Raw genomic sequence first — 24,414 nt, 5'->3', positions numbered from 1 at the left:
ACACAGACAGAACGGGAATCACAATCTCTAATTATACACACCACACACAGACAGAACGGGAATCACAATCTCTAATTATACACACCACACACAGACAGAACTGGAATCACAATCTCTAATTATACACACCGCAAACAGACAGAACTGGAATCACAATCTCTAATTATACACACCACACACAGACAGAACGGGAATCACAATCTCTAATTATACACACCACACACAGACAGAACTGGAATCACAGTCTCAAATTCTCCACACCACACACAGACAGAACTGGAATCACAATCTCTAATTATACACACCACAAACAGACAGAACTGGAATCACAATCTCTAATTATACACACCACACACAGACAGAACGGGAATCACAATCTCTAATTATACACACCACACACAGACAGAACTGGAATCACAGTCTCAAATTCTCCACACCACACACAGACAGAACTGGAATCACAATATCTCATTGTACACACCACACACAGACAGAACAGAATCACAATCTCTAATTATACACACCACACACAGGCAGAACAGAATCACAATCTCTAAATATACACACCACACACAGACAGAACTGGAATCACAATCTCTAATTATGCACACCACACACAGACAGAACTGGAATCACAATCTCTAATTATACACACCACACACAGACAGAACAGAATCACAATCTCTAATTGTACACATCATACACAGACAGAACAGGAATCACAATCTCTAATTATACACACCACACACAGACAGAACGGGAATCACAATCTCTAATTATACACACCACACACAGACAGAACGGGAATCACAATCTCTAATTACACACACCACACACAGACAGAACGGGAATCACAATCTCTAATTATACACACCACACACAGACAGAACGGGAATCACAATCTCTAATTATGCACACCACACACAGACAGAACGGAAATCACAATCTCTAATTATACACACCACACACAGACAGAACTGGAATCACAATCTCTAATTATACACACCAAACACAGACAGAACGGGAATCACAATCTCTAATTATACACACCACACACAGACAGAACTGGAATCACAATCTCTAATAATACACACCACACACAGACAGAACGGGAATCACAATCTCTAATTATACAGATCACACACAGACAGAATGGGAATCACATGCTCTAATTGTACACACCACAAACAGACAGAACTGGAATCACAATCTCTAATTATACACACCACACACAGACAGAACTGGAATCACAATCTCTAATTGTACACATCATACACAGACAGAACGGGAATCACAATCTCTAATTATAAACACCACACACAGACAGAACGGGAATCACAATCTCTAATTATACACACCACACACAGACAGAACGGGAATCACAATCTGTAATTAAACACACCACACACCGACAGAAAGGGAATCACAATCTCTAATTATACACACCACACACAGACAGAACGGGAATCACAATCTCTAATTATGCACACCACACACAGACAGAACGGGAATCACAATCTCTAATTATGCACACCACACACAGACAGAACGGGAATCACAATCTCTAATTATACACACCACACACAGACAGAACGGGAATCACAATCTCTAATTATACACACCACAAACAGACAGAACAGAATCACAATCTCTAATTATACACACCACACACAGACAGAACAGAATCACAATCTCTAATTGTACACATCATACACAGACAGAACGGGAATCACAATCTCTAATTATAAACACCACACACAGACAGAACGGGAATCACAATCTCTAATTATACACACCACACACAGACAGAACGGGAATCACAATCTGTAATTACACACACCAAACACAGACAGAACGGGAATCACAATCTCTAATTATACACACCACACACAGACAGAACAGGAATCACAATCTCTAATTATACACAGACAGAACAGGAATCACAATCTCTAATTATACACATCACACACAGACAGAACTGGAATCACATTCTCTAATTGTACACACCACAAACAGACAGAACAGGAATCACAATCTCTAATTATACACACCACACACAGACAGAACTGGAATCACATTCTCTAATTGTACACACCACAAACAGACAGAACAGGAATCACAATCTCTAATTATACACACCAAACACAGACAGAACGGGAATCACAATCTCTAATTATACACACCACACACAGACTGAACTGGAAACACAATCTCTAATTATCCACACCACACACAGACTGAACTGGAAACACAATCTCTAATTATACACACCACAAACAGACAGAACAGGAACCACAATCTCTAATTATCCACACCACACACAGACAGAACTGGAAACACAATCTCTAATTATACACACCACACACAGACAGAACTGGAATCACATTCTCTAATTGTACACACCACAAACAGACAGAACTGGAATCACAATCTCTAATTATACACACCACACAGAGACAGAATGGGAATCACAATCTCTAATTATACACACCACACACAGACAGAACAGGAATCACAATCTCTAATTATACACACCACACACAGACAGAACGGGAATCACAATCTCTAATTATACACACCACACACAGACAGAACGGGAATCACAATCTCTAATTATACACACCACACACAGACAGAACGGGAATCACAATCTCTAATGATACACACCACACACAGACAGAACTGGAATCACAATCTCTAATTATACACACCAAACACAGACAGAACGGGAATCACAATCTCTAATTATACACACCACACACAGACAGAACGGGAATCACAGTCTCCAATTCTCCACACCCCACACAGACAGAACTGGAATCACAATCTCTAATTATACACACAACAAACAGACAGAACTGGAATCACAATCTCTAATTATACACACCAAACACAGACAGAACGGGAATCACAATCTCTAATTATACACACCACACACAGACAGAACTGGAATCACAATCTCTAATTATACAGATCACACACAGACAGAATGGGAATCACAATCTCTAATTATACACACCACACACAGACAGAACAGAATCACAATCTCTAATTGTACACATCACACACAGACAGAACGGGAATCACAATCTCTAATTATAAACACCACACAGAGACAGAACGGGAATCACAATCTCTAATTATACACACAACACACAGACAGAACGGGAATCACAATCTCAAATTATACACACCACACACAGACAGAACTGGAATCACAATCTCAAATTATACACACCAAACACGGACAGAACGGGAATCACAATCTCAAATTATACACACCACACACAGACAGAACTGGAATCACAATCTCTAATTATACACACCACACACAGGCAGAACAGAATCACAATCTCTAAATATACACACCACACACAGACAGAACTGGAATCACAATCTCTAATTATGCACACCACACACAGACAGAACAGAATCACAATCTCTAAATATACAAACCACACACAGACAGAATAGAATCACAATCTCTAATTATACACACCAAACACAGACAGAATTGAATCACAATCTCTAATTATACACAACACACACAGACAGAACTGGAATCACAATCTCTAATTATACACACCACAAACAGACAGAACTGGAATCACAATCTCTAATTATACAAACCACACACAGACAGAACGGGAATCACAATCTCTAATAATACACACCACACACAGACAGAACGGGAATCACAATCTCTAATTGTACACACCACACAAAGACAGAACGGGAATCACAATCTCTAATGACACACACCACACACAGTCAGAACGGGAATCACAATCTCTAATTATACACACCACACACAGACAGAACGGGAATCACAATCTCTAATTATACACACCACACACAGGCAGAACGGGAATCACAATCTCTAATTATACAGATCACACACAGACAGAATGGGAATAACATGCTCTAATTGTACACACCACAAACAGACAGAACTGGAATCACAATCTCTAATTATACACACCACACACAGACAGAACGGGAATCACAATCTCTAATTATACACACCACACACAGACAGAACGGGAATCACAATCTCTAATTATACACACCACACACAGACAGAACAGAATCACAATCTCTAATTGTACACACCACACAAAGACAGAACTGGAATCACAATCTCTAATTATACACATCACACACAGAGAGAACGGGAATCACAATCTCTAATTATACACACCACACACAGACAGAATGGGAATCACAATCTCTAATTATACACACCACACACAGACAGAACGGGAATCACAGTCTCTAATTATACACACCACACACAGACAGAACAGAATCACAATCTCTAATTATACACACCACACACAGACAGAAAGGGAATCACAATCTCTAATTATACACACCACACACAGACAGAACGGGAATCACAATCTCTAATTATACACACCACACACACAGACAGAACTGGAATCACAATCTCTAATTATACACACCACACACAGACAGAACTGGCATCACAATCTCTAATTATACACACCAAACACAGACAGAACTGGAATCACAATCTCCAATTATACACACCACACACAGACAGAACTGGAATCACAATCTCTAATTATACACACCACACACAGACAGAACGGGAATCACAATCTCTAATTATACACACCACACACAGACAGAACGGGAATCACAATCTCTAATTATACACACCACACACAGACAGAACGGGAATCACAATCTCTAATTATACACACCACACACAGACAGAACGGGAATCACAATCTCTAATTATACACACCACACACAGACAGAACTGGAATCACAATCTCTAATTATAAACACCACACACAGACAGAACGGGAATCACAATCTCTAATTATACACACCACACACAGACAGAACTGGAATCACAATCTCTAATTATACACACCACACACAGACAGAACGGGAATCACAATCTCTAATTATACACACCACACACAGACAGAACGGGAATCACAATCTCTAATTATACACACCACACACAGACAGAACTGCAATCACAATCTCTAATTATACACACCACACACAGACAGAACGGGAATCACAATCTCTAATTATATACACCACACACAGACAGAACGGGAATCACAATCTCTAATTATACACACCACACACAGACAGAACGGGAATCACAATCTCTAATTACACACACCACACACAGACAGAACCGGAATCACAATCTCTAATTATACACACCACACACACCGACAGAACGGGAATCACAATCTCTAATGATACACATCACACGCACAGACTGAACGGGAATCACAATCTCTAATTATACACACCACACACAGACAGAACTGGAATCACAATCTCTAATTATACACATCACACACACAGACAGAACTGGAATCACAATCTCTAATTATACACACCAAACACAGACAGATTAGAATCACAATCTCTAATTATACACACCACACACAAACAGAACGGGAATCACAATCTCTAATTATACACACCACAAACAGACAGAACTGGAATCACAATCTCTAATTATACACACCACACACACAGACAGAACGGGAATCACAATCTCTAATTATACACATCACACATACAGACAGAACTGGAATCACAATCTCTAATTATACACACCAAACACAGACAGATTAGAATCACAATCTCTAATTATACACAACACACACAGACAGAACAGAATCACAATCTCTAATTATACACACCAAACACAGACAGAATAGAATCACAATCTCTAATTATACACAACACACAAAGATCGAACTGGAATCACAATCTCTAATTATACAGACCACACACAGACAGAACGGGAATCACAATCTCTAATTGATACACACCACACACAGACAGGATGGGAATCACAATCTCTAATTATACACACCACACACAGACAGAACTGGAATCACAATCTCTAATTATACACACCACACACAGACAGAACGGGAATCACAATCTCTAATTATACACACCACAAACAGACAGAACTGGAATCACAATCTCTAATTATACACACCACACACAGACAGAACGGGAATCACAATCTCTAATTATACACACCACACACAGACAGAACTGGAATCACAATCTCTAATTATACACACCACACACAGACAGAACAGAATCACAATCTCTAAATATACACACCACACACAGACAGAACGGGAATCACAATCTCTAATTGTACACAGCACACTCAGACAGAACAGAATCACAATCTCTAATAGTACACACCACACACAGACAGAACGGGAATCACAATCTCGAATTATACACACCACACACAGACAGAACGGGAATCACAATCTCTAATTGTACACACCGCACACAGACAGAACAGAATCACAATCTCTAATTATACACACCACACACACAGACAGAACGGGAATCACAATCTCTAATTATACACACCACACACAGACAGAACAGAATCACAATCTCTAAATATACACACCACACACAGACAGAACTGGAATAACAATCTCTCATTAAACACACCACACACAGACAGAACTGGAATCACAATCTCTAATTATACACATTACACACAGACAGAACGGGAATCACAATCTCTAATTGTACACATTACACACAGACAGAACGGGAATCACAATCTCTAATTATACACACCACACAAAGACAACGGGAATCACAATCTCTAATTATACACACCACAAACAGACAGAACTGGAAGCACAATCTCTAATTATACACACCACACACAGACAGAACGGGAATCACAATCTCTAATTGTACACACCACACACAGACAGAACGGGAATCACAATCTCTAATTATACACACCACACACAGACAGAACGGAAATCACAACCTTTAATTGTACACACCACACACAGACAGAACGGGAATCACAATCTCTAATTATACACACCACACACAGACAGAACTGGAATCACAATCTCTTATTATACACACCACACACGGACAGAACTGGAAACACAATCTCTAATTATACACACCACACACAGACAGAACTGGAATCACAATCTCTAATTATACACACCACACACAGGCAGAACTGGAATCACAATCTCTAATTATACACACCACACACAGACAGAACGGGAATCACAATCTCTAATTATACACACCACACACAGACAGAACGGGAATCACAATCTCTAATTATACACATTACACACAGACAGAACGGGAATCCCAATCTCTAATTATACACAGCACACACAGACAGAACTGGAATCACAATCTCTAATTATGCACACAACACACAGACAGAACTGGAATCACAATCTCCAATTATACACACCACACACAGACAGAACTGGAATCACAATCTCTAATTATGCACACAACACACAGACAGAACTGGAATCACAATCTCTAATTATACACACCACACACAGACAGAACGGGAATCACAATCTCTAATTATACACACCACACACAGACAGAACTGGAATCACAATCTCGAATTATACACAACACACACAGACAGAACTGGAATCACAATCTCTAATTATACACACCACACATAGACAGAACGGGAATCAAAATCTCTAATTATACACACCACACATAGACAGAACTGGAATCACAATCTCTAATTATACACACCACACACAGGCAGAACTGGAATCACAATCTCTAATTATACACACCACACACAGACAGAACGGGAATCACAATCTCTAATTATACACACCACACACAAGCAGAACTGGAATCACAATCTCTAATTATACACACCACACACAGACAGAACTGGAATCACAATCTCTAATTATACACACCACACACAGACAGAACGGGAATCACAATCTCTAATTATACACACCACACACAGACAGAACTGGAATCACAATCTCGAATTATACACACCAAACACAGACAAAACGGGAACCACAATCAATAATTGTACACACCACACACAGACAGAACTGGAATCACAATCTCTAATTATACACATCACACACAGACAGAACGGGAATCACAATCTGTAATTATACACACCACACACAGACAGAACTGGAATCACAATCTCTAATTATACAGATCACAAACAGACAGAATTGGAATAACAATCTCTAATTATACACACCACACACAGACAGAACTGGAATCACAATCTCTCATTATACAGACCACACACAGACTGAACTGCAATCATAATCTCTAATTATACACACCACACACAGACAGAACGGGAATCACAATATCTAATTGTACACACCACACACTGACAGAACGGGAATCACAGTCTCCAATTACACACATCACACACAGACAGACCTGGAATCACAATCTCGAATTATACACACCACACACAGACAGAACGGGAATCACAATCTCTAATTATACAGATCACACACAAACAGAACTGGAATCAAAATCTCTAATTATACACACCTCACACAGACAGAACGGGAATCAAAATCTCTAATTATACACACCTCACACAGACAGAACGGGAATCACAATCTCTAATTATACACACCACACACAGACAGAACGGGAATCACAATCTCTAATTATACACACCACACACAGACAGAACGGGAATCACAATCTCTAATTATACACATCACACACACAGACAGAACGGGAATCACAATCTCTAATTATACACATTACACACAGACAGAACGGGAATCACAATCTCTAATTATACACACCACACACAGGCAGAACGGGAATCACAATCTCTAATTATACACACCACAAACAGACAGAACGGGAATCACAATCTCTAATTATACACACCACACACAGACAGAACTGGAATCACAATCTCTAATTGTGCACATTACACACAGACAGAACGGGAATCACAATCTCTAATTATGCACATCACAAACAGACAGAACGGGAATCACAATCTCTAATTATACACACCACACACAGACAGAACTGGAATCACAATCTCTAATTGTACACATTACACACAGACAGAACGGGAATCACAATCTCTAATTATACACATCACACACAGACAGAACGGGAATCACAATCTCTAATTATACACACCACACACAGACAGAACTGGAATCACAATCTCTAATTGTACACATTACACACAGACAGAACGGGAATCACAATCTCTCATTATACACATCACACACAGACAGAACGTGAATCACAATCTCTAATTATACACACCACACACAGACAGAACTGGAATCACAATCTCTAATTATACACACCACACACACACAGAACGGGAATCACAATCTCTAATTATACACACCACACACAGGCAGAACTGGAATCACAATCTCTAATTCTACACACCAAAAACAGACAGAACTGGAATCACAATCTCTAATTATACACACCACACACAGACAGAACTGGAATCACAATCTCTAATTATACACATCACACACTGACAGAACGGGAATCACTATCTCTAATTATACACATTACACACAGACAGAACTGGAATCACAATCTCTAATTATACACACCACACACAGACAGAACGGGAATCACAATCTCTAATTATACACACCACACACAGACAGAACTGGAATCACAATCTCTCATGAAACACACCACACACAGACAGAACGGGAATCACAATCTCTAATTATACACACCACACACAGACAGAACTGGAATCACAATCTCTCATGAAACACACCACACACAGACAGAACTGGAATCACAATCTCTAATTATGCACATTACACACAGACAGAACGGGAATCACAATCTCTAATTGTACACATTACACACAGACAGAACGGGAATCACAATCTCTAATTATACACACCACACAAAGACAACGGGAATCACAATCTCTAATTATACACACCACAAACAGACAGAACTGGAATCACAATCTCGAATTATACACACCACACACAGACAGAACGGGAATCACAATCTCTAATTGTACACATTACACACAGACAGAACGGGAATCACAATCTCTAATTATACACACCACACACACAGACAGAACTGGAATCACAATCTCTTATTATACACACCACACACGGACAGAACTGGAATCACAATCTCTAATTATACACACCACACACAGACAGAACTGGAATCACAATCTCTAATTATACACACCACACACAGGCAGAACTGGAATCACAATCTCTAATTATACACACCACACACAGACAGAACGGGAATCACAATCTCTAATTATACACATTACACACAGACAGAACGGGAATCACAATCTCTAATTATACACATTACACACAGACAGAACGGGAATCACAATCTCTAATTATACACACAACACACAGACAGAACTGGAATCACAATCTCCAATTATACACACCACACACAGACAGAACTGGAATCACAATCTCTACTTATGCACACAACACACAGACAGAACTGGAATCACAATCTCTAATTATACACACCACACACAGACAGAACTGGAATCACAATCTCTAATTATACACACCACACACAGACAGAACTGCAATCACAATCTCTAATTATACACACCAAACACAGACAGAACGGGAATCACAATCTCTAATTATACACAACACACACAGACAGAACGGGAATCACAATCTCTAATTATACACACCACACATAGACAGAACGGGAATCACAATCTCTAATTATACACACCACACACAAGCAGAAGTGGAATCACAATCTCTAATTATACACACCACACACAGACAGAACGGGAATCACAATCTCTAATTAGACACGTCACACACACAGACAGACCTGGAATCAAAATCTCTGATTATACACACCACACACAGACAGAACGGGAATCACAATCTCTAATTATACACACCACACACAGACAGAACGGGAATCACAATCTCTGATTATACACACCACACACAGACAGAACGGGAATCACAATCTCTAATTATACACACCACACACAGACAGAACGGGAATCACAATCTCTAATTATACACACCACACACAGACAGAACTGGAATCACAATCTCTAATTATACACACCAGACACAGACAGAACTGGAATCACAATCTCTAATTATACACACCACACACAGACAGAACGGGAATCACAATCTCTAATTATACACATCACACACACAGACAGAACTGGAATCAAAATCTCTAATTATACACACCTCACACAGACAGAACGGGAATCACAATCTCTAATTATACACATCACACACACAGACAGAACTGGAATCAAAATCTCTAATTATACACACCTCACACAGACAGAACGGGAATCACAATCTCTAATTATACACACCACACACAGACAGAACGGGAATCACAATCTGCAATTATACACATCACACACACAGACAGAACGGGAATCACAATCTCTAATTATACACATTGCACACAGACAGAACGGGAATCACAATCTCTAATTATACACATCACACACAAACAGAACTGGAATCACAATCTCCAATTATACACACCACACACAGACAGAACTGGAATCACAATCTCTAATTATACACACCACACACAGACAGAACGGGAATCACAATCTCTAATTATACACATCACACACACAGACAGAACTGGAATCAAAATCTCTAATTATACACACCTCACACAGACAGAACGGGAATCACAATCTCTAATTATACACACCACACACAGACAGAACGGGAATCACAATCTCTAATTATACACACCACACACAGACAGAACTGGAATCACAATCTCTAATTGTGCACATTACACACAGACAGAACGGGAATCACAATCTCTAATTATACACATCACAAACAGACAGAACGGGAATCACAATCTCTAATTGTACACACCACACACAGACAGAACGGGAATCACAATCTCTAATTGTACACACCACACACAGACAGAACGGGAATCACAATCTCTAATTATACACATCACACACAGACAGAACGGGAATCACAATCTCTAATTATACACACCACACACAGACAGAACTGGAATCACAATCTCTAATTGTACACATTACATACAGACAGAACGGGAATCACAATCTCTAATTATACACATCACACACAGACAGAACGGGAATCACAATCTCTAATTGTACACACCACACACAGACAGAACTGGAATCACAATCTCTAATTATACACACCACACACACACAGAACGGGAATCACAATCTCTAATTATACACACCACACACAGGCAGAACTGGAATCACAATCTCTAATTGTACACATCACACACAGACAGAACGGGAATCACAATCTCTAATTATACACATCAAACACAGACAGAATAGAATCACAATCTCTAATTATACACACCACACACAAACAGAACTGTAATCACAATCTCTAATTATACACACCACACACAGACAGAACTGGAATCACAATCTCTAATTATACACACCAAAAACAGACAGAACTGGAATCACAATCTCTAATTATACACACCACACACAGACAGAACTGGAATCACAATCTCTAATTATACACACCACACACACACAGAACGGGAATCACAATCTCTAATTATACACACCACACACAGGCAGAACTGGAATCACAATCTCTAATTGTACACATCACACACAGACAGAACGGGAATCACAATCTCTAATTATACACACCAAACACAGACAGAATAGAATCACATTCTCTAATTATACACACCACACACAAACAGAACTGTAATCACAATCTCTAATTATACACACCACACACAGACAGAACGGGAATCACAATCTCTAATTATACACACCACACACAGACAGAACGGGAATCACAATCTCTAATTACACACACCACACACAGACAGAACGGGAATCACAATCTCTAATTATACACATCACACACAGACAGAACTGGAATCACAATCTCTAATTACACACACCACACACAGACAGAACGGGAATCACAATCTCTAATTATACACACCACACACAGACAGAACAGAATCACAATCTCTAATTATACACATTACACACAGACAGAACGGGAATCACAATCTCTAATTACACACACCACACACAGACAGAACGGGAATCACAATCTCTAATTATACACACCACACACAGACAGAACAGAATCACAATCTCTAATTATACACACCACACACAGACAGAACAGAATCACAATCTCTAATTATACACACCACACACAGACAGAACAGAATCACAATCTCTAATTATACACATCACACACAGACAGAACGGGAATCACAATCTCTAATTATACACACCAAACACAGACAGAATAGAATCACAATCTCTAATTATACACACCACACACAAACAGAACTGTAATCACAATCTCTAATTATACACACCACACACAGACAGAACTGGAATCACAATCTCTAATTATACACACCAAAAACAGACAGAACTGGAATCACAATCTCTAATTGTACACATCACACACAGACAGAACGGGAATCACAATCTCTAATTATACACACCACACACAGACAGAACGGGAATCACAATCTCTCATTACACACACCACACACAGACAGAACGGGAATCACAATCTCTAATTATGCACACCACACACAGACAGAACGGGAATCACCATCTCTAATTATACACACCGCACACAGACAGAATAGAATCACCATCTCTAATTATACACATCACACACAGACAGAACTGGAATCACAATATCTTATTGTACACACCACACACAGACAGAATGGGAATCACAATCTCTAATTATACACACCACACACAGACAGAACAGAATCACAATCTCTAATTATACACATCACACACAGACAGAACGGGAATCACAATCTCTAATTATACACACCACACACAGACAGAACAGAATCACAATCTCTAATTGTACACACCACACACAGACAGAACTGGAATCATAATCTCTAATTATACACACCACACACAGACAGAACTGCAGTCATCAAGGCACAGAAGGTTCAGGGAAGAGCCAACAGAGGTGTTCAAAATAATGATAGATTTTGATCAACAAAAACTGTTTCTGCTGATCAATGTGTTGAGAGAAAACATTTTCACGTAGAGTTTGTAAAGACATGTCATATCCCTCCAGAGACATGGTAGGAACAGAATCCACAAAAGCTTTTCAGAGGGACAAGTTTAAATATTTGAAAAATTAAAAGAGTACAGGGAAAAGACAGGGTAATGAGACTCAGTGGAGAGCTCTTTCAGAGAGCCAGCACCGGTGGAATGGGCTGAATGGCCTTCCTCTGTGCTGTAAATTGCTATAATTTCTGAACTGTTCAGTGAAGCTGCTGCCTTTTTTGCAAGTTGTGTCATATTTCGCCTTTTGTATGCAGGAGCCCTAACTCATGCACCACAAATACAGTCCTACTCAACTGTAAAGGTTTGATATTTAAAGATCATTCAAGAAATAAGAGAAATTAAAAAAAACTTTACCTCAATATAGTCAATTGGGCCCACAAAGGCATGGCACCTTCCAAATATGCTGCTTTTATTCAACAGCATCGAACAATAGCGCTGGGCATAATCCACTATCAAAGAGAAGGAGACAATATTACTGTTCTGTGGAGTCAGTGGGGTCAATTGCCCGATGCTGCTTTCAGGGAGTGACCCCCTTGCAGACAGTGGATACCCTGTCAGGATCCAGGCAGCTCTGTCCTCCCGATTCAGTGATCCTCAGCATCCCTGGATTTTTCAATGTGGTGCTTCAAGCCTCTACGGAGGTCATTGTCATTGATTTAACTGTGCCCCATGATGAATTACCTGTGATTTGAGGCCAATCAGCCCTTTGTGTGCTGCTCACCTCTTTAAAATGGGCGCTTGTCGGCTTCCACACCGTTTGTTTGAAAACAGCCGTTCTTGAAGCTGGCACTGACTAATATTTTAGATGGCTGTTTGTTTTTTTTGTTGCTGCTCTTGTGGTTTGCCAAACTGATGTTTCTGCATTCATTGATTTTGCAATAGTTTGTTTTTACTGGAGTTTGCTCTTGGAGTTCTGCACCAACCTCCAGACACTCTGTTGTTTCCCCCATCAGCTGCCCACCTTAGCTCCTACCAGACTGCTCAGCATGGGAATTCCATTTGGCCTCCCAATGGCTGTCTTGGATTTTGAGGAGGAAGGGGAGTTCCTGCAGAGGGAATAAATGCAGGCGCATTTGGACCTCAGACATCTGACACCCACCAGGAATCCCCCAGCAACTATGTTTTGGGACCCAGGCAAACCTACTGGAGACATACCTTTGCTGTCTGGGAAGATTGGGTTTGTTTTCCTTGGAGCAGAGGAGGCTGAGGGGGGACATGATTGAGGTGTACAAAATTATGAGGGGCACAGATAGGATGGATACTAAGGAGCTTTTTCCCTTCGTTGAGGGTTCTATAACAAGGGGACATAGATTCAAGGTAAAAGGCGGGAGGTTTAGAGGGGATTTGAGAAAGAACTTTTTCACCCAGAGGGTGGTTGGAGTCTGGAACTCACTGCCTGAAAGGGTTGTGGAGGCAGGAACCCTCACAACATTCAAGAAGCATTTGGATGAGCACTTGAAATGCCATAGCATACAAGGCTACGGACCAAATGCTGGAATATGGGATTAGAGTAGACAGGGCTTGATGGCCGGCGCGGACACGATGGGCCAAAGGGCCTCTATCCGTGCTGTATAACTCTATGACTCTATGACTCTATGTCTCTGCTGCACTGGGGAGGCTGTCACTATGTTGTGCTGTCTGCAGGAGCCCGACCTCGAGCACAGGGACAGGCCTGGCCCGTTGCTGTGATAGTCACGACAGCTTTCAACTTTTATTGGACCCTTTCATGTCACTAATGCTGATACTGCCCAGATTAATCAAATGCTGGTCCACCAATGCAGGTGACAAAGTCTTGTTTGCCAGTGGAAACTCTTTCGGCACTTTCCCCTTAGAAAGGAAGCAGACATGACAGGGAGCAACCCTTTTACCAGGTGACTGGCTTCCCTCATTGATGGCACACATGCAGTCTCAAGGTCCCTGACAACATCCATTGGCATTTATCATTAGGAAAGGCTTTAATTTTATTAATGTACCAGAGGTGTGCACCACAGGAACAGAATAATGAGGAGAATGCAAAGCGCCCTAGTAGCTGCACGATGTTTCCTTTTTGTGCCAGGCTCATGTCCCCACCCAAGTTGAAACAAAGGTTTTGCTATGGACAGATCTGCTCCAAAGACCTGGGATGGTCTCATACATCATAGAATGTACCGCACAGAAACAGGCCATTCGGCCCAACAGGACCATGCCAGTGTTTATGCTCCACACGAGCCTCCTCCCTCCCTTCTACATCTAACCCGATCATCATATCCTTCTATTCCTTTCTCCCTCATGTGTTTATCCAGCTTCCCCTTAAATGTATCTCTGCTATTTGCCTCAACTACTCCATGTGGTAGTGAGTTCCACATTCTAACCACTCTCTGGGTAAAGAAGTTTCTCCTGAATTCCCTATTGGATTTATTAGTGACTATTTTATATTTATGGCCCCAACAAGTGGAAACATCTCCTCTACGCTTACCCTATCAAACCCTTTCATAATCTTAAAGACCTCTATCAGGTCACCCCTCAGTCTTCTCTTTTCTAGAGGAAAGAGTCCCAGCCTGTTCAATATTTCCTGATAGACATAACTAGGTATCATTCTAGTAAATCTTTTTTGTACCTTCTCCAGTGCCTCTATATCCTTTTTATGATATGGAGACCAGAACTGTGCACAATACTCCAAGTATGGTCTAACCAAGGTTCTGTACAAGTTTAACATAACTTCTCTGCTTTTCAATTCTATCCCTCTAGAAACGAACCCCAGTGCTTTGTTTGCTTTTTTATGGCCTTATTAACCTGTGTCGCTACTTTTAGTGATTTGTGTATCTGTACCCCCAGATCCCTCTGCTCTTCTATCCCATATAGACTCTTAGGAGTAAGTGGCCCTCTTTAATCTTCCTACCAAAATGCACCACCTCATACTTATCTATATTGAAATTAATTTACCAATTACACCCATTCTGCAAGTTTATTAATGTCTTCCTGTATTTTGTCACAGTCCTCCTCAGTATTAACTATACACCCCAATTTGGTGTCGTCTGCAAATTTTGAAATTGTATTCTGATTCCCAAGTCCAAATTGTTTATGTAAATTGTGAACAACAGTGGTCCCAGCATCAATCCCTGTGGAACACCACTTCCCACCTTTTGCCAGTCTGAGTAACTATCTTTAACCCCAACTCTCTGTTTTCTGTTTTGTAGCCAGCTTGCTATCCATTCTGCTACCCGTCCCCTGACTCCACATGCTCTGACCTTAGACATCAGTCGACTATGATCGAAGGCCTTTTGAAAATCCAAATATATTACATCTACTACATTACCCCGTCTACCCTTGCTGTTACTTCTTCAAAGAATCAGAATCAGAATCTCAAAAATAATCAGTCTACCGTATGATTTCACTATTCAGGAGAGGAGACAGAGCAGGAGGAGGAGGAGGAGGAATGGCTCAGGCTGATGCACAGGAAGATTGTTGGGTCAATCTTTATTTGAGAGGACTTTCAGGTAAAACCCACACTTGCGTCCATTATGCTTATGCCTATTTTTGTTAAACCAGTTATATAAATGCAAGTTCTTTCTTTCTTATCACTTCAATTGGATTAAGCTCCTGCTTTGTTTTTCTACCCTACACTAACCCCATTACCAACAGACTGCGTCTAATCACCACTGCCTTTACGACCATCTTTTCATTCATATGTCCTTTCAGATAATAAATCAACACAATATATTGTAATGAAGGTGTAACTAGTTTATTGGACTACTCAAGAGGTGTTTTCCTGCCTCACTGTTTGCTATTTCCAATGCTTGCCCTTGTTTAGAGTCTACGATGTGTTGTTGTCTACTTCCCAATCTCATGCTTTAAGAAATTTTAAAGTTGACTTTAAAAAATCTTAAATGTACCCAAAATAAACTTTAAAAATCCTCGCCCGCAGTCTGCTCCGGTTTCCCGTGGCCTTCAGCCCCGCAGCACCTCTGGCCAGACCTCAACATCTCCTCCAACCGGAGAATCTTCCCGCTGGCAGTCGCTGGGCAGCAGCCCCTACAGCGCACCATATCCCCAGCCATCATCATCATGTGGTGAGGCGGGGGCTGGATAATCTATCCTGACCCGGGGGTGGGGGGGGGGGGAAGGAAAATCTCCGAGGCACTTTTTTGGTGAGGGTTTGGCGATCGGCCTTTTCACCCCATTTTCTTCCCATTATCATTCCAGGCTCACCTACCAATAGGTGAATTCCCAGAGGAAAGCCAGGGCAACCTGTATCCTAGCATATTTAACACGCAACCTCTGGGCTGTCGTCGGGTCTCTGTAATTGTTACCACATGCTGCCCCCCCCTCCACAACCCCCTTCCCCAGCTGGATTTGTGCTTTTAGCCTCTCTGTTTTATTTGTAATGCTCCTAACATCAATATAACGACCGCTTGTTTGCTGTCTTTCTCTTAGCTTTCCCATCCATTGCTCCTCTTGTCTCTGTTAGTTTACCATCTTGTTTAATTTCTGTAAATATTCCCACCTCCGTCACCCCAGCTTTTTCCCTGTGCCCTGTGCTATCTATTTAAAGATTTTGATTTGCTCCCTTTATCAGTTTAAATTCTGCCCAGGGTCTGCTCTGTGAGGATTTTGGTTCAGGTGAAGCCCTATCTGTATGGCTCCCCCTGCCCCAGAACTGGTTCCAATCCTCTAAGAATCTGAAGCTCTCTCCTTTCTACACTATCACATTAAAGTGTCTAATCTGCTTCTCCCTAATGGACCCAGCACATGGCACTGTGAGCAATCCTGTGATTTCACTCTGGAAGTCTTGCTCTTCAATCTAAAGCCTAACTCCCAAAATCCTTTTGTATAACGTATACCCTACTCTTTCCTAAGTCATCGGTTTCCAGGTGAACAATGACTTCTAGCACTTCTCCCTCCATTATAGAAGCCCTGCTCTGCTATGTACCTTATCCTGACGCCTGGGAGACAATACAGAACTGCTGGTCAGAGCTGCCTAATCCTTTCATCACAGAGTCCTCCCCACAACTATCCTTGCCTGTTTATATGAGTATCTTCGGGGGGCTCATTTTCCTTTCTTGGTGAAAGTCATCACTAAAAGTTTAAGAAATATGTTAATCCCATTGAAGTGATAAGAAAGAAAGAACTTGCATTTATATAGTGCCTTTCATGACCTCAAGCTATCCCTTTGCACGCCATAGCCAATGAATTGCTTTTAAAGTATAGTCACTGTTGTTTCCTTGGCAAACATGGCAAGCCGATTTGCATACATCAAAGTCCCAAAAACATCAATGAGATAAATATCCAGTCTTGGATGAGCCACAGTTTTTTCCAACTCAACACTGGGAAGACTGAAGCCATTGTCTTCAGTCTCCCAACACAAACTCTGTACCCGTGCCACCAATTCTAGCCCCCTCCCCAGCCACTGTCTCAGGCTGAACCACATTGTTTGCTAGCTTAGCATCCTAGTCAACCCTGAACTGAGCTTCTGAGCCCATGTCCTCTCCATCGCAAAGATCGCCTCTGTAACATCAACTGTCTCCGCCTGAGCCTCAGCCCATCTGTTGCTGAAACCCTCATCCATGCCTTTGTCTCCTCCAGTCTTGACTATTTCAATGGTCTCCCATTCTCCACCCTCCATAAACTACAGCTCATTCAAAACTGCCTTTAATCCTATCCTGCACAGTCTTGCTCGCCAATCACCCTTGTCCTCACTGATCTACGTTGGCTCCCAGTCCCCTAAAACCTCAAATAAAAAATGTTCATCCTCATGTTCAAATACCTTCAGGAGGGCCCCGCCCCTCCCTACCTTTCTAACCATCTCCAGCCCTACAAACATCCCTCCTCCCCCCACCCCCAACTACTCCCCGCAAACTTTTCGTTCCTCTGGAACTGGCCCCTTCTACATCCGCCCTTCCTTTGCCAACCATTGGCGGCCATGCCTTCGGACACCTAGGCCCCACACCCTGGAATTCCCTCCCTAAACCCCTTCACCTTTCTACCTCCCTTGTCTCTTTCAAACCTCCCTTAAAACCCTCCAATGACCCTTCCTACTACCTCCTTCTTTGGTTTGGCATCGATTTTTTTTTCTGAATCTGACTCTGCTGACCTTGACCATGTGAAGATGCTTCCCACAGCTGTTGTCAGGTAGGTGTGACCATCCCTACAACTATGGCGTCTGGCCTTTTGGTGAGTGCGACCAATCAGGATTTGCTGGTTGACGGTCATCCTGACTTGCGTCCTTTCATGCAGTACCAGTGAAGCACGACACGTCTTGGTTGCATGCTTCTGAAGATCCATCCAGCGGGCCTTCACGCTTATCTGCGACCTCTTGCCTGCTGCTACGACCTACCTTGAGAGCTCGAACCCGCCCGCACACTAACGATCTGCCATAGCGAGACCTGATCACTGCTGTCTGCAGATACAGGTGGATGCACCTCTTGTACATCCTGACCGACACATCAGGGAATTCCCATTGGGAAACCCAGTGATATCTGTGATAGTATTGTGAAGAAAATAAATCATTTGGCACAAAGGCCAGGTGGGGGGGGAAAAAAAAAGCAAACACCATTTTGAAAAATGGGCCAATTTTGAAAAATCTGACCTCTTAAATTGCTTGACCTGTTCTGCTCAGCCCCTAGCCATCCCTGACATATACTGATTGTTTTCAGATGTCATAGACATGGCGTGGCAGTGAGAACTGATGTGGGAGCCATCAGAATAGTGCTCCTTCTGATTTAAATATGCGACTGAAGGTCCCACCTGTTTCACACTGGAGCTTCTTCAGCTCATCCCGACCTGCTGGAAACGCACACTGTGGCCCAGAGTTACAGGTCTCGTCCATTTTTCCTCATTATGATGCCTCAGAAACAGGTGCCAGCAGAGTATTCCAATGAAGAAAACCAGGGCTTTCACTGTTTTCCCTAGGGGTGATGCGCTGTTACTTGTGATTACTATCCCCTGTTTATGCACCCTGCCTTTTTCACTGGCATCCAGCACTATAAATCCATTAGACAATTCCAGATTCTCAGGGGATCCATGGACTCTATCTCCTCTTCCTCCTGTCACTCACTGTGCGTACACTGCTTTATTCTTCCTCCCGATGTATGTGCTGGTGTATCTCCAGCTGCTGCTCAATTCCATTCAGTTTGAGCTTGAGCAAACCCACCTCGAGACATTTCTTGAATTTGTGGTTGTCCCAGACACTCCCACATTATGCAAGTTCCACAGAATACTGATCTTACCTCTCCTGCCATACTAATTACCCACTGGCTGACAACTAACTCTTACTGATGGATCAGCCCAACTCTCAGTCACCACTCAACTCTCACTCAGACCGAACTCCCTCTTTCAGTCCGTTGCTTCTCGCTCAGGAGCTCTCACAAATCAAACTTCATATCGAACCCTTGCAGCCAGGATAAGCAGCAAACGCTCAGCCCAGTTTGGGCTGGATTCAAACCCATTGTCAGAGGCAATTCCACCCAATTACTTCACCCATTCGAAACAAACCTGAGTTTTCACAAAGTTCAGCTACGAAGGAAGCTTTGTTTTAGCCACTTACATTTGAACTGACTAAGGGAGCATGGGTCTGGATGTTTGTCGATCACATGTTTACAGTATCCACCAACGTGCCAGGAGCTGACAAATATGGCAGCAATCCCCTCTGAGATTTCCAAACTGCTCTTGAAATCGTCCTTAGAGTCTCCGTTGAAATTACCACACAATCCTGCAAGAGAATAAGTGCTGGACGTTTATTGGCCCGATCCTTCACCAAGTGAGATTGGTCACTGCTGTGTGTTGCTGCAGCATGTTGGAGACCAGCACACAGCGTCGCGCTCTGGTGGGAGGTGCGTTCGTGACCACGGTCTTCTGTAAGACGATGGCCAGGAATTTCCGCTGCACCTCTGGCGGAGTGGCGGACTGGAGACAGCTCCGAGGGAACCCCTGGCCAATCTCTCCGAAAAGTAGCAGTTGACAGAAAACCCGGAGCTCTCATCGCTGGGGAGACCTGAGGGCCGAGCACTGAATGGGTGGGACCCAGAAGCCCATTGCCCCTACAGTTACCTGCTTCTACCTTAACACAGTGTCCAATGAAACTCTGTGGGCCACCCCCAAGCTCCCAAACCCCTGACGAGGAATGACCCTCAGTGTATGCATCTGTAAATACTGTGAGAAAACAAGCAAACATTCTCCACAAGATAAATAATTATAAAATGGAAACTGTAACCCTTGATCCAAATCTACAAAACTTTTTAATTAAAATTATTACCAATTTAAACTAATTTAAAATGAGTGTCCTGAGTCTTACTCAACGTCATTGTATAATTAAAATCAGTCCACTCTATCTGGTAAAGCTGACGTGTGACTCCAAACCACGAGGAATGTTTCTGTTGCTGATTGAAGTGACTCGCCCCTCCCCCACACACTCTCTTGAAATTCAAATTATAATGGGCTCAAGAAACACGGTAAGAGCTGAGTCAGGCGAGAAATGAGGTGAATCCCGAAGCTCTCTCTCGTTTTTGAAGAGCCTCCTAGCGGCTGTGTCATTGGATGTTGTCGAGGAACAATAATATATCTCTTACCATCAGTGGTGTCAAAAAACCTCATCTGTACAGTAACGTACACCTGGAAAACTGGACTGAAGTACACCTGCATCTTCAGGCCGAACCTGGTGGACATCTGGACACAGCTGACGGACTTTCTCTCAATCTTAATGCCGGCTGAAAGAAAATTAAAGCCCGTTTCACCTTGTGTGATGAACAAAGAAGAAGGGAAGGGACACTAGATTTCCCAGTAACTGTGATTAAATCTTTAGACTCAGGAGGGGAGGCAAAGGGATCACAGTATTGCACGACAGCAACAATGTGCCTGGTCATGCCGTGGAGTGGTGGGAACACATTTGGTTTCCCCTCTCCCCATTCACCAGTGTTCCTGATCTCAGCCACCCTGCCGTGAAGAGCTGAAAAGCTTCATCCAGCTGCCTCTCATTCAGAGGCAAGTGAAATTCCAGGCAGTTCTCGCACATAAGCAGTGATGGGAGAGGTCTGGGAGCTGAACACAGGCAGCTATGGAGCTAAAGGGCAGAAATTCCAATCAGCAAAGTTCACCGACAAACTCTGAACACACCGGTACTGCATTCCAGTGTGTGTGCGGTATTTTTACACAGGTTTTAAAATAAATGGGTTAATGCCTGCCTAAAAACAGGGTACAGGAATGTAGAACAAGAGTGTTAGAGTGTGTATATTAAATGTTATCAATCAGAATTTCTACCCTAAAGAGAAGGAATCACCCAAATGTCAGGGAGGAGTGATGTGTAGCACTGTCAAGAGAGGAGTGATGTGTGTATATAGGGGAACATGGAAACTAAAGAAAAAGGCATTCTCTAAGTATATAGACAATAAAGGGGAGGATGATGAAAGGGAATACGAAGAGGTTAGGAAAGAAGCCAAAAAACCAATTAGAAAAGCAAAGAGGAACGACGAGATTAAATTATCAAGGAATATAAAAAGAAATAGTATTCTACAAACACATAAATAACAAAGAAAAATCAGAACAGGGATAGGGCCATTAAGGGAGGCACAAGATAAACTCACAGGGAATGATAGCAAAATGGCAGAAATATTGAATAGTTACTTTGCCTCAGTATTTACCAGAGAGACTAACAAGGTAGGCAGGAGATTAGAAGAAGAGATCGGAAAAGATATTAAAACATTTAAGATAGAAAGGGGGGAGAGAATTGATAAACTAATCAAACTTACAAAGGATAAATCCCCTGGTCTGGATGGATTGCATCCGTGCATATTAAAAGAAGTTAGGGAGGAGATAGCAGAGGCACTATTAGATATATATAAAAATTCACTAGAAATGGGAATAGTGCCAGAGGACTGGCGGACAGTTAATGTTATTCCTATATTTAAAAAAGGAGACAGAACAAATCCAGGGAACCATAGACCAGTTAGCTTAATGTCAGTGACAGGAAAGATAATGGAATCTTTACTCAAAGATGCAACAGAAAAACATCAAGAGAGCGAAGATATAATAAAGAGGACTCAGCACAGATTTCAGAAGGGAAAGTCTTGTTTGATCAACCTTACTGAATTCTGTGAAGAAGCAACAGAAAGAGTAGACAAGGGTAATGCAATAGATGCAATATATTTGGATTTTCAAAAGGCATTCGATAACGTACCGCACTGTATGCTTATGGCTAAGGTCAGAGCAGTCAGGGGACTGGTAGCAGAATGGAAAGCAAGTTGGCTACAAAACAGAAAACAGACAGATTTTTTTTTTATTCGTTCATGGGATGTGGGCGTCGCTGGCGAGGCCGGCATTTATTGCCCATCCCTAATTGCCCTTGAGAAGGTGGTGGTGAGCCGCCTTCTTGAACCGCTGCAGTCCGTGTGGTGAAGGTTCTCCCACAGTGCTGTTAGGAAGGGAGTTCCAGGATTTTGACCCAGCGACGATGAAGGAACGGTGATATATTTCCAAGTCGG

General features: G+C 41.8%; 1 protein-coding gene across 1 annotated transcript in view; it reads right to left on the bottom strand.

Annotated features, from left to right (window-relative positions):
• LOC137307999 (mucin-6-like) overlaps nt 1-24,414 on the bottom strand; it is a gene marked incomplete at its 3' end in the record, with an annotated part of 353,656 nt that overhangs the window by 111,193 nt on the left and 218,049 nt on the right. The window contains exons 11-13 of the mRNA XM_067976969.1: nt 22,507-22,644; nt 21,486-21,650; nt 14,318-14,412 (exon numbers count right to left, since the gene is read on the bottom strand). Coding sequence (XP_067833070.1) covers nt 14,318-14,412; nt 21,486-21,650; nt 22,507-22,644 — 398 coding nt within the window. The remainder of the gene's footprint in view (nt 1-14,317; nt 14,413-21,485; nt 21,651-22,506; nt 22,645-24,414) is intronic.

This window comes from Heptranchias perlo, unplaced genomic scaffold, assembly GCF_035084215.1.
Source record: "Heptranchias perlo isolate sHepPer1 unplaced genomic scaffold, sHepPer1.hap1 HAP1_SCAFFOLD_117, whole genome shotgun sequence".
NCBI classification, from domain to species: Eukaryota; Metazoa; Chordata; class Chondrichthyes; order Hexanchiformes; family Hexanchidae; genus Heptranchias; species Heptranchias perlo.
The sequence above is the reverse complement of the archived record's forward strand: the minus strand, read 5'-3'. Positions and strand labels throughout refer to the sequence as shown.